This window comes from Agelaius tricolor, unplaced genomic scaffold (genome assembly GCF_023055355.1).
Source record: "Agelaius tricolor isolate 1412-34295 unplaced genomic scaffold, bAgeTri1.0.p SCAF_6, whole genome shotgun sequence".
Classification (NCBI taxonomy): domain Eukaryota; kingdom Metazoa; phylum Chordata; class Aves; order Passeriformes; family Icteridae; genus Agelaius; species Agelaius tricolor.
Window position 1 is genome coordinate 41,393,952 of NW_027269266.1, and position 21,886 is coordinate 41,415,837.

At 40.0% G+C, this 21,886-nt stretch overlaps 1 protein-coding gene across 6 annotated transcripts in view; it reads left to right on the plus strand.

The window, feature by feature from the left end:
- The window catches only part of NEK11 (NIMA related kinase 11), an 82,462-nt gene extending 70,368 nt beyond the window's left edge, over positions 1 to 12,094 (plus strand). For all 6 annotated transcript variants that reach the window (XM_071429505.1, XM_071429508.1, XM_071429509.1 and 3 more), the window contains one exon: positions 10,596 to 12,094. In XM_071429505.1, the coding sequence (XP_071285606.1) occupies positions 10,596 to 10,800 (205 nt within the window). In that variant the 3' untranslated portion in view covers positions 10,801 to 12,094. The remainder of the gene's footprint in view (positions 1 to 10,595) is intronic.
- The last annotated feature ends 9,792 nt before the right edge of the window (positions 12,095 to 21,886 follow it).

Sequence of the window (21,886 nt, forward strand, 5' to 3'; positions counted from 1 at the left end):
CTGTAGCAAGGCAGTCACTTGACAAGATGTTATGTGCTCATTGCTTGAGTTACTGCAGCACAACTCACTAAATGCCTTCTTTGACTTGCTGTGTATCAGAGCATTAATTTAGGAGAGTCCCACTGTATTCTTATGGTGGACTTGACAGGAATACTCATGTGAGAGCAAAGCTGTGCTAAAAATCTTTATGGGAATTAGAAGGAAGCCACTGATGTTCTTGAACATGGTAGGTAGGAGTGCTTGGTCTCCTCCTTTAAGTGAAAAGAAATGGCTTTTTTATCACTACAACCCCTAAATATTTCCTCTGACTTTCCAATTACCATTGCACTCTCTGTTCCAGTTGATCGCATCCAGCATCAATGTGAATCTCTGTCCTCTCAGTAAAAGTCATGATAAAATCACCAACTCCAGTGACAACAATTTCTACTTTGTTATATTTGGTATCAGAATTCATTATGAAGTTTATAAGAGCAGAGATTTAACTTTACCTTTCAAGCAGAGTTAATTGTCTCCACAAAAATTTCCACTTCAGCGCTAAGCATTTTGATATTGGGATCTGCAGTGTTGATAAGAAATCTCCATTTTTTTGAACTCGCTCAAGGTTATTGTTATGCTCCTTCCCAGCCCTGTGGGTCAGCAGCAAGAAGTCAACCAAATATAGAAACTGACTGTGAGACTCTTATTCCTCATACTGGGTTTTGAAACTGAGGAATCATGTTAGATGCAGGAAATGGGAGGAGCCATTTCCTGGTATCTTCTGTCCTGGCCACCATCAAAATCTCGTGGTGGTTCCCATCCTTGGTGGCACAAGGTAACTTGGTGCATGCCGAGTCTGGGAAGCATTACTGCCACGTGCTATCCAGAGCCAAGTTATCTCTCTTTGTGGAGAGATCCACAAAGACAAACTGCTCAGACTGTTCCACTGATGTTCCCCTATATAGACTTTCCAACTGTGCCTCTCAGAAGAGAGCCACACTGTTCTTCAGAAGCAACTCCTCAAGCCAAAGCATTTTTCCCCTGTCAGATTAAATTGTAGTAGCACCTATTAATTTTTTTCCCCCCGAGGTCCATACAAAAAACTTGGTACAGATCGTTTTGTGCTCCTTTGTGGAGATATCCATGAATATCTACAATGAGTCATTTTAATAGCCATGAACTTTAATATGCACTTTAGAATTCAATAAAATGTATGGCAGTAGAAGGAAAAGGCTTTTATGCCCCAAATTTTAAGTAAATTAAAATCCTTTAGCCCAGCAGTAAGCACCTCTTAGCCAGTCCCCAAAGTGTTATGCACAGCAGCATACCACGATCAGGAAAAAGACTTCATCATCCCCTGCTGAGTGTAAGTAAAGCAGTCTTTCAGAAGTCATGAAGAAAAAGCACTGGGTGATATTTTTATTCTGCTCCTGTGAGTGCTTATAACACTATTGGTTAGACTCATGAGCAGTATGTATATATGCTTCTTGTGCTTGTGATGCTGCCGTCAAATGCATAGTTTATCTGAAAAATTCAGAAATAAAGGTCATTTTGAGGACATCCAGTAGGCACTAGATGTTCTTTGAGATAAGTAGTCCTAAAATGCTAGAAGTGTAGAAGGCTTTTTGCACATTTATTGGTGCAATTTAAAAAAAATTACAGTAAAGAAAGTGTTTACTTGATGTAGTATTTCAATTTATACAGAGTGGACCTTTCTGAGCCAACTGAAACTGGTTTTGTTATTTATGTCATTGAGGGCAGCTTTAGTGAAGACAAAAGCAACAAATACAGAAAAGCTAATTGTTTTTTAAGATTTTGATTTAAGAACTTATCAGTGACCTTTTGATTGCCATTGACTTTCATGTTGTAATCATCATGATGTAAAAGAGCTTGAGGAATGTCTTCTCACAGACAAAAGACATATTTGGTGAGGAAATTTATTGACACTGTCTGAGCTACCACTTTCTTCCAGGTGAATAGAGCACTCTTGAAGGTATTGATCCTGAAATGTTTTTGAGCATTGAATTTCCTCTTACACACACCAGTGTTCTGTCCAACACTCCATTTTCAGGTAATAATTTCTGTCTGGTGATCCCAAGGCATCTTACAGCATGACTATAGTTTTCTGCATCTCATGGGCTAAGCCAAAATTTTATTTACATATCCATTTTCCTTGTCACAGTTTCTCACACCTCATTTTTAAAGGCCAGGCTCAAATGAGTCGACTGAGTTCATTATGGAAAAAATTAAACATCTTAGTCCATGAGTTTCTCTTTTTACTGAAAATCTATTTTAAGATAATTGCACCATTTATACTTTTCAATACTTTCCAGACCCAAATTTGAAGAAAGTATTTTGGATTTGCAGTTTGCTTTACAAGCAAGTGAGAGTACAGTAAACTCAGCAGGAACACTGAAAGATTGAACCCTGCCTGTGTGTGGCCAGGCTGGGATATTGGTTCTTGGCTTCTGTCAGGGAGAAGTGAGTGGGTGCTCCTGGCTCAGGAGTCATTGCTGTCCCAAGGCAATGACAGAAAGAGAAAGTGGGAATGGGCAAATCCTGTGCTTCTCCTGCCTAAGAAGAAATGAAGGTGAGTGAGACAGTGTCTGCTGCTCAGAAGTGTAGGAGTCCTCTGCAGCAGAAACAGCAGGAACCCCTCAAAGCTGAAGTTAGAGCTGATGGTCTAATTCCTCAGGCATTTTCCATGGTCTTCCTTCAGCTTCTCCCCTCTGTCCTCCCCTTTCCATGACAAAAATGGCCTGCTTCTCTTGTTGGCATTTTGTCTCTTACGCTGCTCCTCTCCATCCTGCATGGGATGGGAAGAGCATGTCACCTGCCAACACCATGGTTTCAGCAGTTCTCAGCAGCTTTCTATTTGTTGGGGTGCACTTTGAAATGAATAGTGAGAACAAACTTGGTAGTTAGAGTGAGTGAGTATTGGGGCACAATTAAAGTTTGATGCTTTTTTTGGGGCGCTCATCTTTTGCCTGTTTTTCACATTACTTGAATCACTATCACCTCACATTACTATTACCTCAGGTCATAACAATGTGTAATATTTTGTGAATTTGCTTAGATATGTAAAGAAAACGCAGATTTTTTTTTTCGGCTTCTCTGTTGAACTGTATGTCATAGATCCATGAGTCATTCTGTTATTCTGAATTTTTAAGGACTTTTTTTTTTTAAAGTGGACATTAATGCTATGATTGCTTCAGCACTAGACAGAGTTTTTATTCACTTTGAAAATTGCATTTCAGTAGCAAAACAACTAAAATTTTAAGTATAGGCTCATTCATTTGAAAATGTCAAGTGGCCCCAAACACTCAAAACATTCAGAGCCTTATACTTCTTTTTGTTTTGCACACAAAGCATAGCTTGCCTAGTTTCTCGTGCTGAGCATACATAATGCATAGATTGAGCTGTTCAGATTTCCAGCACCTTGATTTTGTCAATAGTTTGCAAATGCAAATATGCTTTCATGCAACATTAATTATATAGTCTATTTTCCATACGGAACCACTCGAATAATTTTGACAGCATTTACTAGAAGTAGCATTGCAACCTTGGGAAGTTTACTTGAGAGAAATGTATGTAGGGAATTTTCCAAGAGGTTTGATGCAGGAATGATCACAGCTCTCTTTTGAAAGATATTAAATGTTTGCTTTGTAGGAAAAAAAATAAGTACTAGACTTCTATCTACATCTTTAAATGCCTAAACAGCTCTGTGAATCTTATTTTGGTACAGACCCAGAAGAAACTAAATATGTAAATCTTTCTAGGCCTTTCTGAAAATCATAAATCTACTGTCCATAGTTAGTAATTGCTTTTCTTTCTTTCTCTCTAGAATGGTGTCGTCATGGAATTTTAAGGCTCTGCCAAAATGTGAATTTGCCTTAGTCCTGTTTTATGCTAGGAATTTTTTAAAGAGCTACAGATGTGAAAAGAGACCTGAAAGAAGTTGTGGACTTAATCCACCTAGCTTCAGGCCCCATTGGGAGGATATAGATGTGAACTAAGCCCAAATGGTTGATGTTCGAAAAATTGTTTGCATAAAACCTTATGCAAATGGGTTTGGGAGCCATTTTTGTGTATATGTTAGTGTCTATTTTATGTATATATACACTTAAATATTTGACATAATTGGACATCTCACATTCCACAGCAGTTAGGGTTTTTTTTTTTAGCTTTTAAAATGTCTTTTTGATTAGATAGTTTAAGAGTATTTTTACTTTTACTGTAACCTTGTATGGGTGTTAGCATAGCTCAGATCTTGAATGCTGCTTCACCTCCCTTTGTGGCTCTGCAGTGCTCAAACCCAGCTGGAAATGTTGTGAGTAAATTACTGTGGTGTTTGTGATATTTCTGTAAAGAATTGTCTATCTCCCTACCAACTGATTTCATTAATCTCTCCACTGAAGCACCTTTGAAACATTGACAAACCTTTTAATGAGACTGACTTATTGCTGACTCAGAAATGCATTGTTTTATGTAGTAACACTTAATAGAATATGGTTAAACACAATGCTTGGATTGAGAAAAAATATATGTAGTAATAGTTAGTATTCTGATTGTTTCATGAAAATGCATAAGTACCTTTTTCTTTCTCTGAGAGGTAAATTGTTGGTTTTAAAACTTTAATTTTGGTATGAAATCCTATGTCAGGAGAGACCCCCTGACACAGTATTAAGTATTAAGCCATGTAAAAGGAAATCAGCATTAACTCTGTATTACCACACAGCTGAACAAAGGAGAATGAAGTTATATTCTTAAATTCTTACAAGATCTTCATATAATGGTTTACTTTTCAGAGGTAACTACTGTATCCTCACATACCCACATTCAAGAAGTAGCTGTACATTGTGCTGCTCTTCAGAGACACCTGTCTAAAACAAATGCATTGATAAACAAAGCAAATAGCATCAGGGATGTGTTAAGTGTGCCTGGAATTCCTTCTTGATCTTGATCAGTGATGCTGAATGAATTAAACTGATGACTGACTTTTCAAAGGTTCTTTGAATAACATGGCACTGCTAAAAATCAGAATGTTGTTTAAAATAATTATAGAAAAACTAGGAAATCTCAGGCTGTGCATAAAGCTCAGGGAAGTGTGTTTCAGGTAATTCTTCATGGCCACAGTGAAAGAGTGTAATTATCACTCACCCTACCTCATGAAGAAAAGCTCTATAGAAGCAAATATATTTCTGCTCTTATTTTTAGTATTGGTAGTAAATTTCTTAATATAGGAGGACTTTACAATTGCAGTGTTCGGGTTTGATATTAATAACTGTTTTGCTGTAATTTTTTTCCTTCTGTGGGAAAAATGAATAGAAACATGTTTTCTCTTATGATAAAGTATTTTCTAAATCCATAGTAGCTAGAATTCAACTAGCAGCTCTAAATTCTCATTAACGCTTTTTCCAAGAGCAGATGTCAGCTTCAATTCCTATTATATTAATTCATTTATCTCTGAATATGAGGTGCATGGAGAATATTATGGTTGATGTTTCTTCACCTATGTGTCTACATGTTTTAATAATAAGATCCTTCTTAACTCATGGGAAAACATGTCTTAAATATGCTTTAGATTTTGCAGGTCTTTGAAGTAGGGCATCAGAGAGTTTTGTTTGCAATCAAATTAAGGTGCTTTAATTCAGGAAGTACAAAGTAATTAAGGATGAATTAGGAAAATTATCATTGTGTTTTCAAGTGAAGAAATTTTCATTCAGCAGTAATATGAGAATAGTCGAAGTCCATTGAGGCTTGAAGGTGAAGGTGGAGGCTAATATTAGTAATTTGTATTTCTTTTCTTACTAGCTTTTATATAATAATACTTTCCATTGCCTTTTTTATTTTTTTATAAGACCTTTTCTCAGCCTTAGCTATTTTTTTTCACATTCCCAAGATTGAACAGCTGTCAGAACTAGAAAAGAGTTGCCCTACCTTTATAAATAAGTTCCTAAAACTTGGATCATGGAACTTATTATGTCCTTCTCCTAGCAGATCTCAAGGGGTCTTTAAAGAGCAACAGAGAAGTAATGCTGAAAATGAAGATTTGAACCCAGAGCCATTTCTTTCAAGTGTCAAAGTTTTAATTATTCATAGTCAGCAATGCCAGCAAACAGAATGACAGAAAGATAACTCGAGAGGACAGAGATCCTTTGTGTTCTAACTGAGATAAACCTGTTTGTTTACTGAACCATGAGATGCTGTAGCAGATATCTTCAGATTTTCTGGTACAGTTAGAAAACAATATTTTGTATGAGATTAAGGATATGTAATTTCCTGATTCTTTTGCAAAGTCATCTCAGGAGATAAATGTAACAATCTTTTTGGCTGAGATTCCTATCACTACTGGTTAGCTGCTAAGTGGCATGGTTGTACTATTTTAAAGAGAAATATGGGGTTAATAAACTGTTGCTTGGAAATAGCATTAATTCAGGGACAAATCATTTTTGGATGTGTTGATGAGAATCCTAAGTAATACGGCTGGACTCTATGGGGTTAGCTCCTTGAGTTAGGAAGAACAGAATTTAGAGGCATCTACTGAAATTTTTCTTTCAAAGATCCCTGCACTTGCTTTCATGCCCCATGAGCCAAAATCAACACAGATTTGCTCTCTACTTTACAATATGCTCTTTGGTGGTGGATGCAGGTGGCCTGGCTGCATTCAAAAGGATAAATAAATGCTCAGTGGAATGGGTATTCCATGTGCAGAAAGTTTCTTTATTGAGGTTTGCTTTGATGTAGGCATGAGTAACTGGAATTTTGAAATAACTGAATTTTCTGTGTTTGTCTTAGGAGCAGTGTGTTTGTTGCCTGTTATGGCAGAGGTGCTGATGCCTGATGCTGGAGGGACTTTCATGGTGTTACTACTCTGGTGTGTTCAGTAGTGGCTTGTGCAGAGCCTCTCCTTGCACAGACCACACACAGCTCCCTGCAGGCACCACTGAGACCAGGATACCTTTTAATGATAGCTGCCATCATGCTAAATGACACTGGAAAGTGAGAAGCTGAAAAACCCCTTAGCTGCTGATTTGTGTCATAGTTATCCTTCAAGGCAGGTCATGACAAGTTGTTGAGAGATATTAACCTGGCTGCTAATGCCCAAGGAGGAGCACAGCTTCAGCATTAATCTTGTTTTGTGGCTTTTGTCAGTGTGGCATAAAGGTAGGTCTATTGTAATTGATCTCCAAGCCAGAAAGGAGGTGTTAATATGTAGCTAGCACCAGAATAGTCAAAATGAAGACCACTGGAATAATAGGGAATTCTTTGTTCACCTAGGGAAAGATTTACGACTTCCTCAGCCAGCTTGAGAACACAACATTATTATATTGTCAAATTTTAGTAATTTTGCACTGATGCGTAGAAAATCAACTGCAAATCACCAGATAGCCTGATAAATTCAGATCCACTAAATGACTTGGAATGGTTTTAGACACCCTGTGTCTAAAAATTGCAGTTCTCAAGGCTCCTATTTAGCTCCCCTCTAACTCCAGCGGTGCCTGTGATTTTGCTGATATTCTTTACTGCATCTCGCATACTCAGAAGTGCCTTATCCTTGATAAAACCAAGTCTCTATTTTATGTCCACACTCCATCATTATCCACAAATCAAATATCAATGTGGCCTTTGGGTCTTGTTGCAGTTGATTTTCTCAGGCATGTGTTGTGTGCTGCACAAGAGCTGGCAACAAGAGTAATTTTTTTTCAGGCCACAGCTTACGTGGATGTGAGTTTCCCCAGACTGGCAATATCTGCTGTGCAGCCAGTGGGTTGGTGGTCACAGCATGCTTCCAGCCCCATGTCTCCTCTGCCTGGAGCATTGGGACCACTCACCAGGAGTGAAGCAAGTTGATCTCCATGAATCCCTCCATCTAACTCTAACAAAGAAAGAAAAGAACAATCTGAGACATGACATTTAAGCACATTATTGAGCATCATCCAAAGCCAGACCCTTGATTGGTAGAGCCCCATGTAATTCCTTGCATTTTAGCATACTGAAAAACAATTTAGGCCAGTGTGGGAAGGAGGTCTGGCCCATAATTTTTCACAGTAATGAAATCCCAGATGTCAGGTATCCCCTTCGCTCGTGTCATCTTGGCTGAAAATGAGATGATGACTCACAGTGAGTTTGTAGGTGACTGAGCTATAGGATAACATGAGGAGAGTAAGTGCCAGTAAATCAGAAAACATGGATGGCCAAATGTGGCTGTAAATGGGAGTTCTGCACTTGCTCTCACAGCTCATTTGGTGGTAAGGCTTTAATTCTTTTTAAAACGTTAGTGCAGGTATCCCATATTTCATGTGAAATAGCAATCTGTAGTTGTGCATCTCTAGGATTTTACATGGATGGACAAGTATCCCCTAGCACAGGATCAGGACCATAATGGACAAACCTCCCTTTCCAGGAAGTGCTTTCCACTCTCCCTCCATCAGGATCATAGATTAACTCAGTGACACCTCTCTGACATTTACTCTCTGAGATCCCACACTTCTGCCTCTGTGATGCATGATGTGGTAGTAGAGTCAAATTAATGCAGCTCTCAAGTCTAAACAGAGCCTGATGTCTTCTTTTGTAAAAGCAGGTTATAATTTTTGTTACCTACCCTGTAATTTTCAACCCATGAACATTTTCCCCTTAATTCTATTGTATCAGCTATTGCACACATTGGCTGATTTGCATGCTCTGCCAAGCTGAACAGAGAAGACTCAAGTCTGCAGGTCACATTTATTAGCAGAAGCAATACTCCCAAGGTATATATTTGCTTAATTTTTCATCTTTAAATAGACAGAACTACCCAAAAATTGAACATAATTGTCTGAGAGGGAGAGAGGAGTCATTAAAGGCACTGATGAAGTAGAAGTAATATCAGGATGGCTTTTCATGTATTGATTTTTAACTGTTGGGGAGAAATAGTGATATTTTTGATAATGTTTTGTGAAGAAATGTACATTGTTTGTCAAACAAATCTCCATTTACCTTTCAGTGGTAATCCAATCTCTAGGTTTCCAGTGTCTGAGAATTAATTATTTCCAATAGTTTTTATTTTCTCCTGAACAACATTAATTTCTAGTTATAGGAAGCAGGACTGAATCAGGTCTAGACCTGTAGAGATTCCAGCTTGGCCCTGTGAGTTCTGATCCTGGGTCTTGGCTTTCTCTGCCCCAGGTTCCTGACCTACCTTTGTGTCTGGAGCAAGCAGAGGGGTGACCTGAAGCCAAAGGGGGATCACACCTGGGCTTGATTGAGGTGCTAGAGAAGCAAAGAGCAAGTGAGATGGGAGAAGTTTGAGAAGCAATAAAATAGAATTCTTTGCAATGTCTTCCTAAGAATTGAGGAACTCACATAATATGGAACTCTTACTGGCTGACATTTTATTATGATGATGTTGTTCCTCAGCAATAACAGGATGACCACTGAGAAAAGGTAACTACACCATTAGGTTGATTATACTATTGTGTGAGAAGAGTTTACCTTGTCCTGATGTTAGACATGTAACAAAAAAATCAGTACAAAAAACAGGAAAATCTACAACTGCAGTTTGTGAAGTTGTTGTTGGGAGGTAGGTTTAACTGCTCTGGGAAGTGTGCCTGCTCCCTCTGAACCTACGTGCACATTTACTGAAGTTCTAAGCCTTAATGCTGGCACCAGGGGACATCTGTGATCCCCTTTTTTGCCCCTGTCTAGATCATCCTTGGTACACCCACAAGCTGAGGGTGCCCCAGCTCCTGCTGCCTCAGGTACTGCAGGCGCCATATCACATGGTTGCCTTCCAAGTACCTCCTTTTTGTCTAAATGACAACCAACCCTCAACTGCTGTTACATGTAAAGGTTTAGTGAAAAAAACCAAATCCTTTGTCAGAAGCATGGAGAGCAGGTAGATAGTCTCTGAAACACTGAAGGAAAATTACCCTGGTATTTTCATCAAAATATGAAGCCACCACTGAGTGAAAAATTCTATATTACCTGTGATATATGAACTGAAAGATGTTTTTCCTTTAGGAGGAAGAAATGCTGTTCATTGTCTTACAGTTTTCAAATGGTTCTTTTTTAGAAATCAATATTAAGATGCTGTGTGTGTTTTGTCACTGAGTTACAGATTTGTGTTCTGATAAAAGGAGAGCACTGTAGAAAAGAAAAAAGTGTCAAGTTAGCTCATACTGAGCTTGTACAATGGTTTTCTTGTATTTGATAGAAGCTAAAATAAAGCAATGAATAACAAAGTGTGCTCACATAACATGCCACTGGTGTTCAGCTGACTGGGTTGCTTCTTTGGATTTTGATGAAATCTGGAAGCAGTAATACATGTGCATTTACCAGACTTGTTGTAGATAAAAGAGTGTGTCAGACTCAGCAGGAAGAGGATTCTTGGATTGTAACAATGAAGATGGCCATGCTTCCCATGACTTTCCTATGGCCAGGCTTTTATTCTTGGGCTTGGTATAGCAACTAACCACGGAGAAATTCACCAGGAAACTTTAGTTCCTTTTCCTGTCAGGCAAACAAGGTGCTTAATCAAACCTACAACATTTAGAAGGAATCTGCACTAGTTAATGTTTGTGTTACTATATAAGATGAATTACCTTTTACTTGACCTTTTGTATAATATTTCTCCCCAGATCTGCCATTGGGAAGCTGGGAGTGGAGGCATTTGAGGCAGTGTACAGCTGCCTCAAGCAAGCGAGACAGCAGAATGCCAGTGAGGAGGAGCTCAGACGCTGTCTGGAGAAGCTGGTTTCTAGGGCAAGTGATTGCTTCGAAGTGGATCAGCTGCTGTACTTCGAGGAACAGCTCCAGGCTTTAGAGCCACATCTCCAGCTGTAACAGTGTGTCTGCAACAGCCAGGAATGGCACCAGGGGGAAGGGGCCTCCTTCAGGCCAGCAGGCAAGTACAGGAGTATCGCTGGCTGCGGGACAAATCACCAACAGGACGGGACTGCCAAGGAACGCATCTCAAGCTGTTTTGTTTTCCAGCATCAGTCTCATTACATGGTTATGACAATGGGAAGATGCCAGCAGCTCACATGTCAGGCAGCAGACAAAGAACTTAATGTAACAACTTACTTTAAAAGTTTTTTGACCAATCACACAAAGCAAAAGCATATTGACAGTAGTTCTGTCCAACCACTATAAGCACACATACCTTTGGTTAAAACAATGCTTCCTTATTTCGAATACAATACTGCTTGTAAGTCTTAAAACACAATGCACAGAGCTTTATTATTAAGCTTAGAACTTTCTAATATCTTGCTAGATATACTTTTCTGCAGCTTAGGGAGTTATTCTAGACAAGCATTAATACACAGACCATTGTTCTATTTGTCCTTACTTTTCTACTTCTTATATAATTTTGCTGCTGACAAATCTTATGGCTACTGCTTAGCTGTAATTCCAGTTCTGCTATCTTTGAGGTCTGCCTTTTGCAGCTTTCCCAAAACCCTCTGATTTTAAAGATTCTCACACAGGAGGTATTTGTAGGACACTGCTGAGGGTAATGTAGTACCTAAGCATGTGGGTAAGCTCCATTTGAGAGTCCAGACTGCAGTGAGAAGTGGGTAAATATGGCACTACTTTAAGGGGCAGGAAGAGGAACAAATGTTTGTGACAGTGGAGGGAGGATTCACAGTTACGTGTGTCCCCTTCTTCTGCCACTTAAAGCAAAGGAAGGGTGTTCTGGGCTGTGCCTGGATGCCAGTCCTGCACTCAGAGCATCACTGGCAAAGCTGTCTTTGATGGAATGATGCAGGATTAGACTCCAGCTGCTGTTGATTTCTGTGCTAACTCATCCTTGTGATACTTATGCCCATAATTTTTGTAATTTGGCAGATTTACTTTTAAACATATATGTATATGTATGGCCACTCAGCCCCTAACTGTCTTGTTATTATTGATTGTTCAAAAGGGCTGCATTAAATCTGAGCTTCAAAGGAACTGTGGACATACATATATACATATGTGCATATTTATATACATATATGCATGCTCACATACACAGAGATAGGTGTGTATGTTCATAATGGCAGAAGTATGTCTGGTCATACACTGTACTGTCTAAAGAGTTTCTTTGCATTAAATTCATTCTTCAAAAATGGAACAATAAACTGATTTTTTTTCTGCACATTGTTACTGTTAGTGTTCTTTCTTAGTGTTTATGCTCCCTTCTTCATATGCATCCCACTCCTGCTGATTTCAATTGTCTATCAGGCTCTGATGATATATTTAATGTTTTCCTTCTACCTCTTCCTTCCTTATTCTGCATTCTGAGCTCCTTCCTCCATCTGTGTAAAAGACTAAGGGTTAACAAAGGATTGGTAAAGGAATCTAAAATGAGTTGTAGACCAAATGAATTTTAGGTATTGAGCCATTATCATAATCCTTATGCATCCTGCTTTTTCATCACAACTCTTAAAGGACTTTGGGATTTTACTAAATAAATTAGAAGAAATTCATAATAAGAATATCAAAAAAACATTTCTATTTGACTTGAGTTATTTACAATGAAGTATACCAGTATTGATGGTCAATTAAGCAGTGCTACTGATCCATCTTTATGACATATGTTAAGAACAAGGCAAAAGGCAAGTAGAGTCATCTGAATCTATTTTAGCAGCAGCTTAAGCTGAGGAAGCAAAAGGCACATCCAGATACAGATGATGTGGCACTATACTACTAGCTCAAAGTAAAAAGAGTTTCTGGTATGTTTCAACTTATTCTAGCTTCAGCTTTTATTTAGAATATGTGTTACAAGCAGAGACTAAAGCCCACTATGATGTTCACTGAAGTAAGGAAACATATTTGTTTGTCAGGTTTCAGTCTCTTTCCTGTTACTTCTTACACTCCTCATCCTTCTCACTGCTGTGTAGGTGTGCCCGATTCCATATTTTCTGCACATAACTTAAGACCATTTTAAAACAGAAGTGCTGAAGTCCAGGATACAGAGGAGAGCTTGGATGTTGCAGGGACTTGTAAGTCCAAAAGCAAACAATGAGTAACTGACATGGTGAGAATAATGTCAGAGGAAGATAATCTTCACTCCTTCTTTTGCCTCTGCTGCAATTCAAGGTGATTTATCACAAAAACTTCAAAAAGAGCCTCTGTAAGCAGTCAATGCCTTTTTTATTAGCGACAAACACTTCTTCAAGCTTTTTTCCATGCAGTTTACAAGAAAAAATACCTGGGTAAGAATGGGTCAGGCTCATTAAGGCAGTAAAGGACTCAGATGATCATTAAAGGGAAACCTTTAAAATCTGAAAAACATGGTTTAGTCACTCAGATTGACTTCAGGGAAATGGTTGCTCTCTGATGAGCAGTATTTTCCTTCATTTGCTGCACAGGAAAAAGAACTCACAATGCCTTTTACACTTACTTAGTTGCTTTCTGCTCTCTGCAGGGAATGACCTTCAAGGCACGTGAGGATCTGGAGGTTTACTGCTTGTATGCTTTAAACCATACTTTGTTTCATTTTGTGGGTTTTTTACATGAATCATATCATAATTAGCCAATGTAGTACACACATTAAACACAGCAGGAAATTTTTGCCTTTGAGCTGTAGTAAAATCACAGAAGTACATCCCATGGATTTGACAGAAATTTTTACATTACTGTTTGACTTGCAAAATCCCATTGCTAGTGGTCATTAGTAGAAATCTAAAAGGAAGGAGGGGGATTGTTGATATCATAGATCTTCAGTAATAAAAAAGCAGCAGAACTGCTGGAAGTAAATGTGAGGAAATAAATGTAAAGGCATTAAGTTGCTAGGCATAAATCTTCATAAAAAGTCCCATTTAACCTACATATTTCTACCAAAAGCTTTGCAAGCATGAGGCAACCTTGCTGCCTTTTTTATTGATTCTCTTTAAAATGCTACAAGATGAATTGCTTGATGAAGAGATATTGAAAACAAAGGAAGTGGAGTGAATTTTTTTTTAATGTTTTGAAGTCTTAAACCTGGTATATAGGTGCTTGAACTATAAAGGGAAAAGCAACATCCGAGTTTTCTGATAAGAAGTACAACTGTCAGTTTCTTGTCGACAGCTGGATTAGGAGGCAGACCAATTCTATTTTTCACAGCAAACAAAAAGGAAATCCTTTCTTAGAGGTGATTGCTCCGCTGGGAATTTCTAGACAGCATCAGAAACCCCTCTCTGCAAGATGAAATAGAGGTTCCCAGTGCCTGAAAATCCTGCTTGCAGGAAAGAACCTTCCTCCCTCATGGACCTGGCTTTGTGACTGTTGCCCTGTGATGACCAGACTTTCCCAGACAAACCACAAACCTGCACATGACACAGCAGGAGCTCACCCCTGGCTGCTGCTGGACCTCCAGCTCCACACATAACCAGAACAATGGAGCATCAAGCAAATACACAGGTGAAAAAAAGGGTAGGAGGCAGCAAAAGGGCCATATGGATAATGCAAAAGCTGACCTTTCATCTTTGGTATAAGTCAGCTCAGACTGACCTGTAGGTGCAACTACTGTTATCTGAGGGGATTTAGTGGGCACAAGAAGAAAGGCTCAAACAGGAGATTTGTTTGCAAACAGGATCAATATGAACGCAGGCACATTTATCTTTGATATTTTGTTTGTAATATTTGTGCACAACACAACATAACCTGAAAACTCCTTAGCCTGTCTCCACTGAATAATCTTGTTCTTCAGGGGGGAGAACTCCAGCAAAAGGTTTTTGCATGTGATAATTGGTAGTAAGTAGAAGTCTGATGAAAATGCAGTCTCCAGATGCTGATTTGGCTGATGATTATTCCTGTTCAGGAATATGACTGCCTTGATAATAACTATCCAGATGCACATAAGAAGAGCTGAATTACCAGCAAAGGCAGATGTATTTATGTACAGACTGGTCAGGCACAGAGGGTGGGCAAGGGATGAAATAGGATGAAGAGGGTTGTAAGTTCCTTCCTCTTACTCCTTCTCCTCATACACTTAGTTACCACACCCAGTCCTACTTATTTTTGTCGCTTTTTTATGGTTGGGGGAATAAAGGGACAGTGAATGGCCTTTTCTGAAGGCCACTGAATTATCTAAAATAAGATTAAGAATGAAAACCTAACAGGAGACCTTGATGTCAGTGGTCACAGCAAGAGAAGACCATGCAAATGCTTCTGGTTCCATGGAACTATGGGTCCACTTTTCTTTTATCTGGGTTGGAATATGGCCATCATGGCTGGGAAGTTAGTTAGCATTCACAGATAATTTTCCCTGTTAGCTCTTCAGACAGGTTTCAGTCCTCAGTTGCTCATGAATGGTTAGCTACAGCCTCCTGACTTCCAGCATTCTCACACTGTGCAGTTGGTCACTTCCCCATCAGGTCAGAAAGCAGAAAACAGGTCCTGGGAAAGCTTCCAGCAGAAAGAGCATTTGAAGAAATCAGACATTTAGTCAGCTGGTTTAAAAGTACACCTCTTGGGTAAATATTTTCCATTCCACTTGATGACACCTGGCCAGGGATTTCCAATGTTTTGCAATGTGCCAGAAATACACACACTGTGATTATCGTCCTGTAGATGAAATAGGCTCGGCTTTGTTGTAATTTTTATTATTACATGTGTAGCTGTAATCTGTAATCAAACTACAAAGGCAGTGGTGTGCAAGCAATAAGGAAAAATACCTCTGAAGAAAAAGGGCAAATGAAAGAGAAGATTACTGCTTTGTACTAGTTAACTGTCCTATGTATTGATATATTTTAACATTCAGAAGCTGCAGTCTGTCTTAGGGAGCCTGAGAATGTTGTATTTATGTACATGTACCTACACAGAGAAATGAGTTGTGACTCTCTCATGAACTGTCTATCCATCAGTCATCTCCCTCTGCTTCTAGGCATGCACACACAAACATATTTATATACACAGCATGTCACCAAACCTTCAAGAATACATTTTCTCTCTTGATAAACAAAATATCTGCCAGTTGCTCCAAAAAGTTCTTATGAGCAGGTAAATACACAGCTCAATGCACCTTGAGCAAAAAAAAACCCCTGAATGTTTTGATCAGGTACTGCACCAGGCACTGTACAGAAGAGCTCCAAGGCAATCCCAACCTCACAGGTGTCCCAGCTGGATTTCCAGCAGGAATATGAAGGGAAGATGGTTCAGAGAAGTAACCTGAGCTTGTGTAGCAAAGTGAACAGGAAGCCAGCCAAGGTGAGCACTCCTCCTGATCCTCACCTGGTACTGGGCCAGGCAGTCAGTGGTGGCTTGTGGGTACCAGGGTAAGGCAAAGCATAAAGGAGAATCAGTGTTGTGAAATGGATTTTAATACAGAAAAGCAGTATTTAATGAAATATGACTCTGTGACTGTGCATGGAAGTGAGTGTGTGATGGACTGTTGATGAGGTGATTCTATGCCAGAGCTTTATGCCCTAGAGGTGACTGAGTGCTATGAAGAAGCTGGGAAGTTGTGAATTGCTCTTCTCTTTCCATTGCCATCTGCTGATCCCTCAAAAACTGCCTTATTGTACCATGGCATGCAGATATTCCCTTGGGCTGTGTTATTTCCTCTCAGCATCTCTAATATGAGTTCTATTTCAGGTTTTTTCATATGAAAATCTCTTTCTGGCTGAGGCTGCTCTATTGATCTGCGTCTACAAAGGGTCAGTAGTGTCAGAGTGGTCTTAAATAATGCATTGGAGTTTTGTCCCTCTGCTCTCAGTGAGTTCTGGGGAAATGCTCCATAGAACTGCCATGGACTCTTCCCAGCTTGAACTGTCTCAGTTGTCTTGTCTTGTCCTCTTTCCTCCCCAAATCCTCAAGGACAGAAAGTAAAGTGAACTCAAGGTGCTCAGAGCGTATAGAATAGATGCTGTTATTTAATGTCAAGAGGCTGCTTCTCTTGTTTTGTAAGACAGTTTTTGAGTGTGAGTATTATTTTATTGATGCCTTTAGGCATCTGACAACAAGTGGCATACTTCTGCTATCCTGTCTCTGCCAGTGAGTTGGTTTTTTTCCCCACCTCAAAGTGAAGCCTGCTTGTTTTGAATGCTTTTTTGGCAGGAACTTGGCTCCTGAGGCTGACAGTGAATGCTCCTGACTCCCTAGAGGCCTAATTTTGCCAGTTACTCATGCATGCCCTTCTACAAGCTTTCTTGGCAACTGGGGACTGTGTTTCTGGGAGGGGGTGCTATTCCAACAAGTGTAAGCAAGGGTGTTGAAATGATCCTTCTATTGCCTGAGGACAACAGGAATCACTTCCAGGTACACAGTGGGAGTGGAGGCAGCCAGAGCAGCCCCAGGCCTGAGCATCTCCCTGGTGCTGCTGGAGGAGCTCCCAGGGTTTGCTGCATCCCAGTCCAGGTCCATCTCCAGGGCCAGGAGAGTCGGGAGCCCTCTGGATTCACATTCAGTGCTTGCTGCTGTTTTGAGCTAATACTGCACAGTGGAGATTCATGGAGAGCAAACCCTTGTAAAGACAATGAGTCTCCAGACTACCTAATGACTACTTAATGAGTGTCTAAGCACTGCACCATTATTGATTTTTAATTGCCTTCTTTCTGGCTTTGTGCTAGAAAATGAAAAAGGAGCAAACACTATATGTAATGAGGGTAGATGATTAAAAAGTAATACCTAAGAGACACCCAGTCGTTTGTGGAAAAGACCACAAGAGTAATGTGATGAGAGAAACCAGCACTGCTGTGTGCCTGCCACTTCTTTGGACTTTTGCAGCTGTTAAAAATTGAAAGTGGTTTCAGCGAGATCTAGCAGAAAAATAGATTATTTGGTATCAGCAATGTAATTAAACTTATGGATTTTATTAAATCAATAAATATTGGTTCATTTCCACTGCATGGAAAATCCAGTCCACATCACCAGGTCAGTGCAGATGGGCTTTTCAGAGGTTGCTCTTTAGCAGTGTGCCCTTTCTGATGTCTGCTCAGACTATTTTTGACTGCATTCAGTGAATGTGCATTACTTTGAGCAGTAGACAGCAGAAAGGCCCAGTTGAGAGTGGACCAAATGAGCCCTAAATCCATCAAGCATTTAACCATGTGCTTAGCTGTGAATGCCAGCCTCACTGCTGCACAATTGCCAGGGAAACAGGGAGCACTGGGTTGTTGTACAGAGCAAAACACAGCACAGGGACTCTTTGCTCATAAAAGAGGTAGCTCTTCAGAGCTGGAAGCCCACCTTTGAAGATACATGCATTCACAAGTCTGAGAAGATCTCCAGCCACTGAGACAGTGGTTGTGGTCCAATCAGCTGAAATAAAATAATATAGATTTATATAATCAAAAGATAAATTTAATTAAAATGTACATGGATTAAATAGGTTCCTAGAACAAAAGCTAAATGGCAGAAAATGTGGTTTTGAGGAGAAACTCGCATAATTTCACTTCTCAGCTCTGAAGGGTGTGCATTTGTGGGGTATTTTAACCTGAACCAACATAAAACTCTGGCCAGCTGTTAATGTCTCTAATTCTACCCTTTTGTTTCTCTCTTTCACTTTCCATGCCACACATTTTGTCACCAGGCACTAATCTGACAAGTCCCTCTTGTTTGGCTTCTGTTCTGCAGGAGTTTATGGTGACTCTTAGTGAAACATATGTTTTCATAATGAAAACTCTTTTCCTTCCTTCCTTCCTTCCTTCCTTCCTTCCTTCCTTCCTTCCTTCCTTCCTTCCTTCCTTCCTTCCTTCCTTCCTTCCTTCCTTCCTTCCTTCCTTCCTTCCTTCCTTCCTTCCTTCCTTCCTTCCTTCCTTCCTTCCTTCCTTCCTTCCTTCCTCCCTCCCTCCCTCCCTCCCTCCCTCTTTCTCTCTTCCTTTCTCTCTGCATTTGACTCTAAGATTTTTCCTTCTAAGTGCATACTGTGTGTCGACATCCCTGTAACATCTTAGAAAATTCTCCCTTCAAATTCCTGACAGGCATAAAACCTATAGGTAAAATTATTCTGATACTTTGGATCATTTGTTATACTTTCTATGTATTTAGTAGCAGCCTCCTCTTAAATTGCATCAGAACTATATTTCTGTCATATCCTTTTTGCTTTCCTTCCCTTTTGTAAAGGCTTAACTTCTCCCTTATGCTTTCCAGTGTTCCTTCCATTTTAAATTAGTTTTGAGCTTTTGAAATAATTAAAAACAAGATTCTACCTAGGAATGATAGGTGATCATCAAGCAATACTTCATGGCAAGACAAAACCACCCTTCTGACTAAAGAGACTCTGCAAAGCCAAACATCAGAGAGACAAGTCATAAAAACCAAGTTTTTTCAGCCACCAAAAGAAAGGACAGGTTTTCAGAATTCTTGCTATGAAATAAAATATCTGGAAGACAATAAGAAAAATGAGAAGCATCATTTAGGCATTATTCCTACAAAAAAACCCCTACAGTATTTTAGTATTATCACGACATGAATCTAATTATTTGACATCAAACCACTTTTTTATTATTACATTTATATTCAAAAGAAACAGGAGAAAGGTCATCCCATTATTGTCATCTGAGAAAATACACATTTTTTTCATCTTACTAATCTAAGTTTGGCAGCAAAAAATGTAAGAGACTAAAAGCCTGGACAGATGACTTTGAAGAAAAACACTTTTCTTCGAGATTTATGTATTTTTCTAGGAAGGTAAAAAGAATTTGAAAATGTCTGAAGTGTGAGCTGCATCAGCTGATCGTGTGAAAATGAGCTTCAATCAAACAGGCTTTGATTTCTCAGAGAAGGAAGCACACTTTCAATGTACTCATTTGCAATCAAAAAGCCTAGACAGATTTGACGTTTTCTTTTGCAGCATCAGATTCAGGGAATTGCAGAACCTGAGGATATGTTGATTTAATGACAATTCCCATGAATTATAATGAGTGGTTCTCACACCTGTGAACATTTCCATTTCCCCACAGTACAGCACCAACTCCTTTAAAATTGCTCAAGAGCAGGAAGATATTATTCCTTGGGCAGTCACTAACCAGAAAAGTCACACAGCTCCTTGTGTGAACCACATCTTAGGTTCAAGATGATGGAACCTGGTCAGGATGTGTAAGAACAAGATCTTAGGCCAAAAGCAGAGTCTCAGTCCCACCTCCACCTGTAGGAACTGCAGGTGCTGTGGTTGGACCTGACAGGGGCAATGCTACACTGGCAGTGCCCCTAAGGCAGGGCATGGTCCTGTTTCTGCCAGGATGTCTCATTGCAGAGTCAGTGAAAGGAGATGGTCAAGAGAAATATGTCCCTAGGGATGCAGGTGGTGTGGTTTTGTTGGATCACAGAGCAAGGACAGTCAAGCACACCATTTTAGATGTTGAGGATTGGGTGGACTGCAGCCTGACAGCCCTGATCTGCTCTGTGCAGCCCAGCACCCTGGTCCAGAGCTATCCCAGCAGTTTTCAGGCTTTTTCCAAAGGGTAAAAACTTTTACACCATAGCACCTCAAAGTTGGTGCTATGGTGTAAAAGGAGCCTGCATTCCCACTGCTAACATCTGTCCATAATTCCAGCAAGGCACCAGAGACTCATACAGATGAAGACAGAGCTAGCACCGAGATGTGAAGTTTTATTGTTGCTTAGCACTAATAGTTTCTGCCTTACTGTAGCCATTTCTCCCTTTTCCTTTTCCCTTTGTCATATCCTTCTCTCAGATACTCTTTCAGAGTTACTGTCACCAAAGAGGGGAAGCAATTTGCTGGGGCTGCTACCTACCACGAGTTGCTAATTATAGAGCAGAGGCAGGCAGAAGGAGCCAGGTATGCTGTGAATCTGTCTTGATTAAGGAGTGAGCAGCTAGGCTGAAGGTCTCCAATTTTGTTCTCTGTGTCAGCAGACTGGCTTCTCTCCTGGCTCATTGTTCAGGAGCCAGAACAGCAGTCCTGCTGGGTAGATGTGTGTGTTCCCAGTGGGAACTGGCCTTGCAATGATCAGGCTGCAGGTACAGAGGCCTGAAAGCAGCATGCCATGTGCCATTGTCTACCCAAAGTGGCCTTTAAACAACCACTTAAACCCATGTCCTCAACATTCATTGTGAAAACATGACAAAACCTCATTTGGTGGTGAGGTGAGGTGAGTTTTATTCTCAGAAAGAGCTTTCTCTCTTGGATTTGTGACTTTGTACTGGCTGTCCAGATAGAGCAGTGACTTCTCAGTCACTGCTGCTGGCCATGCCACAGCTCTATCTGTGTCTGTGGTGGGTTGCATGGACAGGAGTGCTTCATTCCTCTTGGACCACACAGACCCCATGGCTCAGTAGATGGTTGTATTTCCAAGGATGTATTAGGAAACTGTTTCTTGGAATGGAATGCATGAAGGCAGAGGCAGAAGCTCCAGATGTGCAGAAGATAAGGAGGGGAAAAGGCAAAATGCCTTGAAGAGAATTGTAGACCTCAAACCCAGCCTGGTAAATGAGTATATCTCCCTTGAGCAGGTAAGGACTCCTGAAAGAGACACATTTCTGAAAAGAGAAGAGACTGCTGCTATCCCTGTGGGTGTATGTCAGTGTTTTGAGTTCTCTTTCAAATAAAACAGCAATCAAATCTTTTGAGTATCAATAATACTATAAACCTGCCTCTCTAAATTCAGAGAGGGCTGATGTGACTGACCTCCTGTTTCTGATAGCTGTTGGCTCTAGGACCATACCTTAAGTCATCTGATTTCAGCCAGAGCAAGGCCCAGGAAAACACTGGAGAGAAAGTGATTTTCCTCATCCTACTCAGCAAATCAAATGTGAATAAGAGATTTCCCAGAGTCAGCCTTTCTTTAATATCTGGGTATTGCTAAATGTGTCTGAGTTTATGCTGGGTCTGACGGGTGTAATATCAACCATCAAACATAATGGAGCAGACTGCCTGAACTCCCTTCCCAGGACAATAAGATACCCTGAAGTAGGGATGACTCTTTTCATTTCAATGAGCCAAGTGCCTTCCATTATATTACCACCATGAGGAATTTGAACTGAATTCAGAATAAAGCCC